Here is a 12,480-nt window from a genome sequence, read left to right on the forward strand (position 1 = left end):
GATAGTCACAAAGAAGGAGGGTGCCAGCCCTGAGTGCCCGGATGGTGCTGAGATCACACGTTTAGAGTGGCAACAATTGATGGCACCTGTTGGCCTCTCTGGGCAGATGGTGTGGGAACAGAGACGGTGGTGCAGGACAGCAGAGGGGAAGACAGTGGGTGAAGTCAGGCAGGAGAAGAAGGAAGGAAGAAAAGAGAGGAGGGGCTCCCAGAGGGGAAGCTGGGGGCGCTAGGGGGTCGGAGGGCTTTAGGATTTAGGCAAAGGCGTGGTGGCAGTAACGGAGAGAATGTTCAGAGCTTAGGACACCCTGGGCAGAAAGGATATTTGCATACCCTCTTTCAGAGGTGGAGGCGCTTGAGCCGGACCCAGAGGAGCCTGGAGGATAAAGCCTGGAAGACAGGGGCCTGGGGGACGGGAGCCGGGGGGACGGGGACGAGGAAGACGGGGGCCGGGAGGACGGGGGCCGGGAGGACGGGGGCCTGGGGGCCGGGAGCCGGGAGAATGGGGGCCGGGAGGACGGGGCCTGCTCTCCAGACCCTGAGGACAGCCCTGTGGCAGACCAAGGATTCTGGGTTCCCTGTGTCTTTGGGCCCCTGACTGCTCAGCCGTCAGAAATAGACTGGCAAACCCTTGTCATTTTCCTGGCCTGGGGAATGTCGGGTGTCCCTCTGTCCTTCCCACCATGCTTCCCCCTTCTTTTGGGGTGTCTGCCCGCTGGCTGTGTCCTCTCTGTCCAGTTCGCAGACTCCTTCTCCAGCACATCCCACCCGGAGCAGGGCGGGGCTGCACATCTCACCCCAGGCAGGGTCCCAGGTGCCATCCCTTACCAGCTGTCCCGGGTGCTGTACAGCATTCCATGGAACAAAAAGAACCATTTTCAGGGGTTGGCTGAAAATGAAATGATTAAAACCTGCCTGCCCCAGGCGGCTCTGTTGACTCTGTCAGCCTTGTGTCCATGGAGAGCCGCCCCTCCTGCTGAAGATGGGACGAGGGGCTTCGTGCCGTGGCTGGGGAGGCTCTAACACAGCCCCGGGAGCAGATCTTCGCTCCTCTGAGATGCTTCCCTTCCTCGGGGAAGGGTCTTTTCCATACCACCTGCTGGCCTGTTCATTTTCCCCAGTAAACTTGGCCCTAGTTCTTTCTAAATTCCTGGGGTGCCCACACTCCCTATCAGTAGAAATGCATGGCTTATCCCTTCTTGGGTGTGACCCTGTGTGTGTCTGGCCCCAGACCTGCACGTGGCTGGTTTTCCACGCTGGCAGCCTGGCATGACCCAACTCCCTGGCCTGGGCAGGAAGAGGCCTCGCCGAGCAGGGAGAGAGTCGCCCTGGCCCGGAAGCCTCGCCTGCACAGGGCACGGCTGCCCCTTGCCTCATCTTCGCCTCCACGGTGGAAAGGCTGGGGCCGCGGGGCAGGGGGGAAAGGTTATCTGTGCTTGTTGGACAAACAGAGAGGAGCTTATAAAGCACGCCCGGCGGAGAGCTCCATGCATTCCGCAAGCCGCCCTGGGGTGCAGCTGCGCTGGACATGGGACCACGGGACGCCCAGCTCCTGGCAGCGCTCCTTGTCCTGGGGCTCTGTGCCCTGGCAGGGGCCGAGAAACCCTGTAAGTGACAGGAAAGAGAGGGTCTTCTTAAGTGCCTTCTTTCTCTTAAAAAGAAAAGCACAGCCATAATTTAACTTGAGAGGGGAAATTGCTGTAAAGGCATTTGACAAGGTGTGTCAAGGAGTGTGGGATTTGCCGCTGCTGGGTGGGGGGCTCCGAGAAGGGCCTCCCTCCGAGGGAAAGGCTGTGTGACCACAGGTGTCAGCGGGCCCCATGCAGGGTCAGGAGGCCGTTCCCACCAAGGGTCCTCAGAGTCCCAGAGCACTTACTTGTCCCCTTGATCTTGGCCTTGGGTCCATCTGTTCAACCTCTTCTAGAAGGGTTTTTTTGTTTTGTTTTGTTTTGTTTGTTGTTGTTGTTGTTTGTTTGTTTTCTGAGACAGGATCTGACTTGGCAGCCAGGCAGGAGTACAGTGGCACGATCTTGGCTCACTGCAATCTCAGCCTCCTGGGCTTAAGTGATCCTCGCACCTCAGTCTACTGAGAGCTGGGACCACAGGTGTGGACCACCATGCCTGGCTAACTTTTTTTTTCATTATTGTTCGTAGACACAAGGTTTCGCCATGTTGTCTAGGATGGTTTTGAACTCCTGAGCTCAAGCAATCCGCCCATCCTTGGCTTCCTAAAGTGCTGGGATTATAGGTGTGAGCTGCCATACCTGGCCTTTTAAACATTTTAAACTATCATAAAAATGTCAGCAAAGCCCCATCAGTTTCTCAGGGGGCAACTGCATTGCTCAAATATGAGCAAGATAAGACTTCATGTTTCTCTGTGTGGCAACCAGACAATAGAGGCATCCCCTAAAACCTCTGAGAGGAGGAGCAGTGTGGGCTGGGGTACCAGGGCGGGGCTGACGGGGGTCTTCAGAAATAGAGGCATCCCCTAAAACCTCTGAGAGGAGGAGAGGCGTGGGCTGGGGTACCAGGGCGGGGCTGACGGGGGTCTTCAGAAATAGAGGCATCCCCTAAAACCTCTGAGAGGAGGAGAGGCGTGGGCTAGGGTACCAAGGCGGGGCTGATGGGGGTCTTTCCACAGCCCCCTGCCAGTGCTCCAGGATGAGTCCTCATAACAGGAAGAACTGCGGCTTCCCAGGGATCACCAGTGACCAGTGCTTTGACAATGGATGCTGTTTCGACTCCACTGTTGGTGGGGTCCCCTGGTGTTTCCACCCCCTCCCGAAGCAAGGTAATCTTCCAGGGAAGCCACACCCTTTTCCTGGGCCAGCGGCCGGCAGCCCAGGACCCAGCTGCACAGTTGGAGCCCAGAGCAGGGGCTGCGGGAGGCTCAGCTGCGAGTCTAGGGCTAGCCTGGGTGGGTTCGTCTGGAGCTAGCCCAGGCTGGTTAGTCTAGGGCTGCCTAGGTTGGTTAGTGTGGAGCTAGCCAAGGGTGGTTAGTCTGGAGCTAGTCCAGGCTGGGTAGTGTGGAGCTAGTCCAGGCTGGTTAGTTTGGAGCTAGTCCAAGTTGGTCAATCTGGGACTAGCCCATGTTGGTAAGTCTGGAGCTAACCAAGGTTGGTTAGTCTAGGGCTAGCCTAGGCTGGTTAGTCTGGAGCTAGCTCAGGTTGGTTAGCCTTTAGTTATCCCAGGTTGGTTAGTCTGGAGCCAGCCCAGGTTGGTTAGTCTGGGGCCAGCCCAGGTTGGTTAGCCAGGTTGGTTAGTCTGGGGCCAGCCCAGGTTGGTTAGCCAGGTTGGTTAGACTGAGGCTAGCCTGGACTGTTAATCTAGAGGTAGCCCATGTCAGCCAACAATGAGATGAAAATGTCCCACCCATCCTGTTTCTACACCATTAGTTTCTTCAGCAGACGTGTTTGTGAAGCCATCAGTTTTATTTTAGTTGAGGAAAAAAAAATACGTCTCCTCTAACTTTTGAAATGTGACTTCTGAAGAAGCTTCAACAGGGAAATGAAGATATTTAATAGGGCAGCAGTAACAGGGGCTGACAGACCTCAAATGCTAGGGAAGGAAGTGAGGCCTTCTAGGGTTCTTTGGGAACGAGTTTTATGTCACTGCATGTGGTCAGGATCCATGTCGTAACACTGAAGTGTGCTCAGAAGAAGGCTGCATGTGTGCTGTGCAGCTGTGCGCACGGGGCCGGGTGCGCCCTCAGGGAAGGCGATTCTTTCCCAGGATTGTTGCTGGGAGGCTTGTGAGGCCCCACAGGGAACCAGGCAGATGTTGGATTATTCATGAGCGCCACGGAATGGCAGTGTCCCTGAGTGTCAGTACTGCGTCCAAATGCTTTCCATTTTTCCAAGGTGCCCCAAAACCCTTGCTCACCTTGGCATGGGGGCCGGCCCATTTACAGAGGAGAACATTGAGTCCTGAGAGGCAAAGTGATTTCCCCGAGGCGGGGACACCAGAGCTTCTGACTGTGACCACCCCACGCCGGGCCCCACCTTTGGGAAGGACAGGCCAGCCAAGTGTCACTGGGGTTGACAGTAGGTGGTCCTAGGGGCCACCACTTCCACAGTCCCTGGGGGAGCCCCCGGCAGCCCCTCCTGATCCCCGGAGGCTGCAGATCGGCTGTGCTTTCAGCGGAGGAAGGGGTGGAGCTGTGCAGTGCGCCACAGGCCTGACTGGGTCTCTGCGTTGTGCCTGTCCGGTTGCAGAGTCGGAGCAGTGCGTCATGGAGGTCTCTGACCGAAGAAACTGTGGCTACCCAGGCATCAGCCCCGAGGAGTGCGCCTCTCGGAAGTGCTGCTTCTCCAACCTCATCTTTGAAGTGCCCTGGTGCTTCTTCCCGAAGTCTGTGGAAGGTAACGCCGCTGGGGGACGCTCCCTTCGGTTCCTGGACACATGATTTCTCCTCCATCCGTAGAGGTGGGGTGCAGGGAGGCTGTCCCAGGGCCAGCACTTCCACAGTCCCCAGGGGAGGTGGTCCCAGGGCCAGTACTTCCATAGTCCCTGGGGAGGTAGGCTGCCTCCCCTGGGATTCTGAAGGCAATTCCAGAATGTTCTTGGCAAAGCCAGCATCTTTTCCGCAAATGTAAATGTAAATGACTGCGCCATCTGTGATGGTTCCAGAAACAGCAGCTCCTCCCTGTGGCCTCCCGATGTGTCTGTCGCCACGTTCAGCGGCATCGCCTATTTTATGGCAATTCGATCTGTGTTCTGAGTGTCTTGCACTGCTCTGGGTACTAGAGAGGGCCAACTCCAGCAGACCTGGACCCTCCTCCCGTGGCCTCCCCACCCTCCCCCACATGACCCCCAGTGACAAACGCGGCCCGCAAAGTCCTGCTCCGGGGCAGTCCTGGGAGGGTCCCGTGCGCAGAGGTGAGCGGGTCCACGTCTCCCACCCGCTTAGTTATAGTGTGTCCCTGACACACAGTGTGGCAAGATAAAAAAAGACCAAGCAGAAATCCAGATCCAGGAAAATAGGGAAAGAGCACTCTGGTCCTTGAAGGATGCCTTTTTATGTCCTTTCTTAGGATATCAAAGTACTCCAAAGAGCAAAATGTTTAACGCTCAGGATTTTTATAGGACAAAAGGTCCACCTAGAAAATCTTTGCTTGTCTGGGGAGAATGCACCCCACAGAGGAAAGTAGCCTGCAGTTGGGGGACTTGGTCCCTTTACACCCTTTCCCAGGAGAGGGGCTCCTTTAGTAGGAAGCTCCTGCTAAAGCGACGTGCACGCACCCCAGCTTCACAGCCTAGGGTCCCATATTTCTGGGATTCCCTTATCAACGGTCTCACATTTGAATTTCTAGACTGCCATTACTAAGAGCCGCTGGCTCCAGCGGGTGTTCCGAAACAAAAGGAGAAGCTTCACCGCCTGTCAGCTTCATAGCTCATGAAATCCTGGGCTGTCTGAATCATCTTTTTATCCTTTCAATGGTCTAACGTACAATTTCTTTAAATAAAACTCTTAAAATGTGCTACATTTCATTTTGGTTTCATTAACACAGAGATGGTGATGGCAGTGTGGGTGTGTACACATGTATGGGTGTGTGTACACATGCATGACTGTGTGTATATGTGTGAATGTGTACATGTGTGTGTGTACTTGCAGGGTCTTTGGAGTGTTTGTTTGTTTTGAGACCGAGTCTTGCTCTGTTGCCCAGGCTGGAGTGCAATGGTGCCATCTTGGCTCACCTCCACCCCCTCCTCCCGGGTTCAAGCTATCTTCTTGCCTCAGCCTCCCAGCTGGGATTACAGGCGTGTGCCACCACGCCTGGCTAATTTTTATATTATTAGTAGAGATAGAGTTTCACCGTGTTGGCCAGGCTGGTCTTGAACTCCTGACCTCAAGTGATCCACCCGCCTTAGCCTTCCCAAGTGCTGGGATTTCAGGCGTGAGCCACCATGCTGGGCAGTTTTAATGTCACTTCAACTTTTTTAAGAGAAAAAATTTATTGAATACTTTCAGGTTTCTCTAAAAGCAATAAAAAAGTATAGCACGTAAGTAAATTTCAGAATTCGCCATCACTTTATAACTTCTATACTCGGTCCTTTTTATAAAAACTCAAATGACTAGCCCTAAAAACTTCTTGGAGTGATATGTGACCTCAGATTGCAATCGCAAAATCCTTTCTCTTTGACCAAATGCTTCACGGACCCCTTGCTTTTGAAATGAGTGTGTTGCAGCCGGCCGTCTCCTACTTCCGAGGGGAGCAGGGACGGAGTTTGGACTGGGTAAGCCAAAAATTCTCTCCCAACTCTTTGCTTCTGTGTTTTCTGGCTTCCGCCTGAGGGTAGCTTTGGTAACTGCTAACATTTGAGGATATTCGAGGGAGGAAGTTGACAGCATTTCATGAAGGCAATACCAGCCGTGGGGAGATCACTGAATGGAAGATTCCTGTTTATTAATTATTATTATTATTATTTTTGTACCAATTTACAGGGCCCATTTGCAATTTCGTTACATGCATAGTTTACATAGTAGTCAGGTCAGAGCTTTTAGGGTGATTGCCGACATCGTACCCATTAGTTTCTCACCACCCACCCCTGCCCCCGTCCGCCATCCACATGTGCCTTGCCCGCCATTCCTCTCTGTGTGCACGTGTACACGTTTTTAGCATCCACTTACCAGTGAGGACAGGCGATATTTGACTTTCTGGGCCTAGTTGTTTTTTTTGTTTGTTTAAGATAATGATCTCCAGTTCCATCCACGTTGCTGCAAAAGACAGGATTCCATCGTTTTATAGCTGAATATCACTTCGTTGTGTGTATATACCATTTTTTAAATCCATTTACCTGTGGATGGACACTTAGCTTGACTCCATACCTTTGCTCTTGTACAAGGGTGGGTATCTTTGATAGAATAATTTCATTTCCTTTGGAGAACCAGTAGGGATTGCTGCATTGAATAGTAGCTCTGTATTTGGTTGAGAGAGTCTTTTGCATCTGCTCTAAGGGGCCCTGGTGTCATTTAGCGTGGTGGCGGGAGTGCAGAGTGGATGACACAAGGCCAGCCTTTCTGTTGCTTTCACCCTCATCACTCTCGTAGCCCAAGCCGACTGGCTTAGCAAATGTGTCAGCCAATGGCCCACTCCCATCACCCCAGAGAATCCAAGGCCTCTGCCTTCCAGGGTGGGGTGGGGCCAGCGCCACTGGCTTCCCATTGGAAGATGGGAATATTAGGAAGTGCTTCCTCAAGGGACGGATGTGGCCTTACACCAGCTCTTCGGACTCCCACTTCGGGAAGGAGGCCACATACAGCTTTGGGTCTCAGCTGTGTCTCTATCTTGCTCACAACCTCATGTGCTCAATGAACATTGGCCCTTGTTGGCAACGTGGGGTCTCAAAAACACTCAAGACCATCAGGTGACAGAGACGAAGTCTGGCGTTTGTGAATTTATTTTTCCCAGAGCGCTGTCCTTTCTCGTCTGCCCTCCCAGTACACTTAGTTTATGGGTTCCGGGGTTCCTGGCCACGCTGGCGGCAAGGCCAAGGCAGGCGGGCGGATTCCTGGAGAGGGTGTTTGGCGTGCTCTCCAGGGGCCTGTGGGTTACCTGCGCCTCCGGGTGGAGAGTGTGGAGGTTCTGCTGCTGGAGTTGGCACTGGGGCCTTCTCGTGTGCCGGGTTGGGTAAAACCTTCAAGTTTCAGGTCTTTTCAGGCAGTTTCTGGTCTGCGGACCTTTGTTCTTAGGCAGAGTTGTCTGCAGGCCGCCTGGCATGAGGCTCCGGGTGCAGGAACATCTTTAATGTGTGGGCACTTGTGTTTCCCAAGGTGTCTTTCTCAGGAACGTTCTTCTCGTGCCAGCACTCCAACCCCACTTCCTTTCTTTAGAAATTCTCTGATGCACGAAGGCCCCATTTTCTCAGCCAGTGCCTATATTGCCCTTCGGATCCTCAAGCACGGATTCTAAAGCAACTTCCACTGTGTTTGCCTGGGCCTGGGCTTGGGGGTCCTTGGGCCATTCTGACCGGTTTCCAGTATAACTGCTCCCGTCCGATTCAGCACCATGAGTGTGTTAATCGACCACGTGACACCTCAAAATCGTTCAGAGTGTACCACCCCCTTCCTCCTCCTTTGAGGGGTCCCCCAGGGACCCTGGAGCAACAGCTGGTGCCATTTGAACCACCCCTTGAGCAAAACGAAGCTTTTTCTTTCTCCCTCTTTTCCATTTTCTCCCCCATCGCCTTCCCTCCGCTTGCTCCTGGTTCCCTTCCCCTCTGTTCCCTCTCCCTGCAAAAGCTCCCACAGTCCCCACCCAGTGCAGGCAGGGACCTCATGGACAGCAGAGCAGGCGACGCTTGGCGGGAGGGCCCAGTGACCATCAACCTAACCAGGACAGCCACTGTGGCCCTCGAGTCAGCCGCCGGCTCTCCCCACTCCCTGGGCTCCCCTGTCTGGCTGATCCAGGTCCCTGTCTGGCTGATCCAGGAAACAGAGATTCCTGGAGATGCAATTAGAGGAGACGGGGTTGGTCGGCTTGCTGGGGGTGGGAATGACATGAGCCGTCACCTGTGTGTGGGTTGATGTACCAGGCGGGTCACTGTGGAGAGGTTTTTAAGAATCTCTCAGATTCGCAGGCTTTCTCTTTGTAAAATATGAGTAATGATTACATCCCTAGCAGGATTCTGGTGAGAAATAAAAATACCGTTTGTGGCCGGGTGCGGTGGCTCAGGCCTGTAATCCTAGCACTTGGGAAGCCAAGGGAGGAGGATCCCTTGAGCACAGGAGTTTGAGACCAGCTGGGCAACGTGTTGAGACCCCATCTCTACAAAAAATACAAAAAGTAGCTGGGCATGGTGGTACACACCTTTAGTCCCAGCTACTCAGGAGGCTGAGGTGGGAGGATTGCTTGAACCCGGGGAAGTCAAGGCTGCAGTGAGTCGTGATCATGTCACTGCACTCCACTCTGTCACACTGCCTGGGTGACAGAGTGAGACTCTGTTTCTAATAATGTTGGAAACAGATGCTCAGTGCTGAAAAAAAAAAAAAAATAGCACTGAGACAAAGGAGCTTTCAGCAATACAATTTTTACTTCCTGGACTGCAGGAAGGGTATCCGTGCTAGCCATCTTGCCATGAGAGTACAATGAACAAAGGAAAGCAGACATATTTATCTCTTGTGCATTTGGGGTCGTCCTTACTGCCGTGTCTGATCTCCATTGGTTGGAGCCAGACCTCACAATCTAAACTAAAATCCGATTGGCTAACAACTTAAAACTTTTCTAAACAGGTAAAAGCAATGGAGAGCTGGGACATGCCTGTGAGCACGTCCAGCACAGATATCTTGGTTAAAGTACAAGGACACAGAATGTACTACGTGCCTGTAAGCATGGCGTGTTCAACAGCTACATAGAATAGGGCCTAGCAAGGAGTTATTAGCACACTTAGGATTTGTTCTTTAACAAGAAAGGAAACTTTAAAGAGGAAGTTTTCTACTTCCCACAAATAGTAATAATAAAAGTTTGTGAGCTGCCTGGTGCACACAGCAGGCTCCGGTCTTGTCCTGTGGGCTGCTATGAGAAAGCCTCTTCCACATACCACGCAGGGCAACTGGCTTGGCCTCCAGAATGTGAGTGGTGCTGGAGAATACACACTTATTCTTTATGTAGTCACTACACCTAGTGCTCGCCCCATACACAGTCATGCGCGCATGACGTTCTGATCCACAGTGGACCTCCTATATGACTGTGATCCCACAGAGTTACAATGAAGCTGAAAAATCTCCAACACCTGGTGACGTCAGGGCCGTTGTAACATCATAGCACAGTATGCTACTCAGGTGTTTTTGGGAAGGCTGGAGTCAACACACCTGCTACACTGCCCGTTGCGTGAAAGCACAGCACAGAAAATCATGCCCAGCACATAATACTCCATATGACGATAAATGCAGTGTGGCTGGCTTATGTACGAACGATACTTTTTATTGTTATTTTGGAATGTACTCCTTCTACCTATGCAAAAAAAGTTAACTGTGAACAGCCTCAGGTGGGCCCTTCAGGAGGTGTCCAGGAACAGGGATTGGTGTCACAGGAGGCGACAGCTCCCTGCGTGTTCCTGGCCCCGAGGACCTTCCAGGGGGACAAGGTGTGGAGGCGGAAGATGGTGGCATTGAGAAGCCGACCCTGCGAAGGCCGAGGCAACTGTGCGTGTCTCAGCTTTTAACAAAAAGTCTAACAAAGTGAAGAAATAAAATAAAATTAGTAAAAAGCTTATAGAATAAGGATGTAAAGAAAGAACATATTTTTATACAGCTGTACAATGCTTTTGTGTTTTAAGCAAGTGTTATTAAAAAGAGTCAAAATTTTTAAAAATTAAAAAAATTATAAAGTAAAAATGTTACAGCAAGTTAAGGTTAATTTTATTATTGAAGAAAGAAGAGTATTTTTATAAGTGTCATGTGCCCATGTGAGTTCATAAAGTCTGTCTCAGGACGTCGTGTCCTGGGCCTCCACATTCACTCTGCACCCCCTCCCTGACTCGCCCAGTCCTGCAGGCTCCATCTATGGAAAACGGACGTTATGTACTCCTACACACGTCCCGTTCTTTATCTTTCATGCCATCTTTTGACTGTAACTTTTCTTTTTTCTTTTTCTTTTTGAGACGAAGTCTCACCCCATCACCCAGGCTGAAGTGCAATGGCGTGATCTCAGTTCACTGCAACCTCTGCTTCCTGGGTTCAAGCGATTCTCCTGCCTCAGCCTCCTGAGTAGCTGGGATTACAGGCACGCGCCACCATGCCTGGCTAATTTTTGTATTTTTAGTAGAGACGGGGTTTCACCATATTGGTCAGGCTGGTCTTAAACTCCTGACCCTGTGATCCACCCGCCTCAGCCTCCCAAAGTGCTGGGATTACAGGTGTGCGCCACCGTGCATGGTACACAAATGCTTGCCCCTGTGTTGCAGTCGCTCCGGTGTTCAGTCCAGTCACTTGGGCACAGGTGTGCAGCCTGGGTGTGCAGAGGTGCTGCCCTCTAGCTGTGCGTTAAGTGCACACTGTGGCGTTCACACAATGACAAAGCCCCCTCACACCACGTTTCTCGTAACATATCCCTGTCGTCAAGCACTGCGTGGCTGTATGCGTGCAGGCACTTTAGTGCTGATTTACAGTGGGCGTCTATACGGTACGTTCTGGCATTCACGTAGTTAAGCTCTGTGAAGTCACTGCCAGCACTGACTTAGTGCATCTGGAACCCTTGCTCCTGGGGAGGTACAGGATCAGGTTCTCGCGAGCCTCTGGAAGCATTTCATCAACTAGCCGTACATAGCCAGGCTCAAGTGTGTTTCCCAGACACCGTGTGGAGCACTGAACTCTGCTGTTGCATCTCTCGCAGAAAGCCCTGGGGGTCTGCCCTCGGCAGTGAAATAAGCAGGGCTGGTGCCTTCCCTCTTGCTGCACTTGGCCGGGCGGACCACGGCAAGGATGCCTGGGCCTTGGGGCCCCCGGGTGTGGAGCAAGCCCAGTGGCCGCAGCCTCTGCGTTTATTTTCCGTGATCCAAAGACTGCTCAGCACTTAATGTGGCACAACTGGAAATGTGGCTTCCGGGAAGGACGAGCCCGCGATTCCCCCTTCGGAGCGCACAGGGTTCATTCAATCCGAGGCGTTTCTCAGTGAAGGACGTTGCTGGTAAACGATGCTCCACGGCGCCCTCTGCTGTCCATGCAGCGGACATGGCGGAGTGGCTTCCGCTTGGGCGTTGGGCAACATGCAGCGTCCTGATGTCCGGAGACAGACACTGAAGATCGTCCTGTCATTTAATCAAGTCCCTGTCTTCACACTAGCAATGCTGACGATGGTAATGCATGTGCCTTGGGATTTTTTTAAAAAATTAGTTCACGGAAGTATAATTCACATACGGTAAAACTCACCCATTGTAAATGAACAGTTCATTGAGCTTTGGTAAATGTATACAATTGTGTAAAAACTACCACAAGCAAGATATAGAACGTTCATGCCCTCCCCCCCCGAAAATCCCGTAGTGCCTTTTGCTGTCAATAACCTCTCCCTAGTGCCAGGAAACCAAGAATGTGCATTCTTTCACTTTAGTTCCATTTCTTCTAGAATCTCAAGTAGGTTTAATCTCACAGTGCACAGTCTCTGGAGTCTGTTTTCTTTCATTCAGCACACAACTTTCTTTGAGATTCATCCAGGTTGTTACACGGAAGGGTGGTTCATTCCTTTTCATTGCTTAGTAGTATTCCACAGCAGGGCATACTGCCATTTGCTTACCCATTCACCAGGTGACGACATCTAGATTATTCCCAGCTTTTTACTATTATGGATAATGTTATTACGAACAAGTATGCCCAGCTATGTGAGGGGATTTGGGTAAATGCTTGGGGAAATACCTTTTTTCTTGGATGTGTAGGTATGAGCGGATTTCTGGATAGTACCCTGTTATGTTTAACTTTTTAAGAAGCTGGGCCCGGCACGGTGGCTCACACCTATAATCCCAGGACTTTGGGAGGCCGAGGCGGGAG

At 52.0% G+C, this 12,480-nt stretch overlaps 1 protein-coding gene across 1 annotated transcript; it reads left to right on the forward strand.

Moving 5' to 3' along the window:
• Positions 1-1,436: 1,436 nt before the first annotated feature.
• Positions 1,437-5,482, forward strand: TFF2 (trefoil factor 2). Its single transcript, XM_003927584.3, has 4 exons — positions 1,437-1,606; positions 2,641-2,790; positions 4,214-4,360; positions 5,312-5,482. Exons 1-4 carry the CDS (start codon positions 1,528-1,530, stop codon positions 5,323-5,325), a joined length of 390 nt encoding a protein of 129 aa, XP_003927633.2. The 5' UTR covers positions 1,437-1,527; the 3' UTR covers positions 5,326-5,482.
• Positions 5,483-12,480: the final 6,998 nt, after the last annotated feature.

Source organism: Saimiri boliviensis, chromosome 18, assembly GCF_048565385.1.
Source record: "Saimiri boliviensis isolate mSaiBol1 chromosome 18, mSaiBol1.pri, whole genome shotgun sequence".
Taxonomy (NCBI): domain Eukaryota; kingdom Metazoa; phylum Chordata; class Mammalia; order Primates; family Cebidae; genus Saimiri; species Saimiri boliviensis.

Coding starts and splice junctions, on each gene's coding strand:
- TFF2 (XM_003927584.3), top strand. CDS start 1,528: ATGGGACCACGGGACGCCCAGCTCCTGGCAGCGCTCCTTGTCCTGGGG. Junction 1,607..2,640: donor GGCAGGGGCCGAGAAACCCT/GTAAGTGACAGG, acceptor GTCTTTCCACAG/CCCCCTGCCAGTGCTCCAGG. Junction 2,791..4,213: donor CCACCCCCTCCCGAAGCAAG/GTAATCTTCCAG, acceptor GTCCGGTTGCAG/AGTCGGAGCAGTGCGTCATG.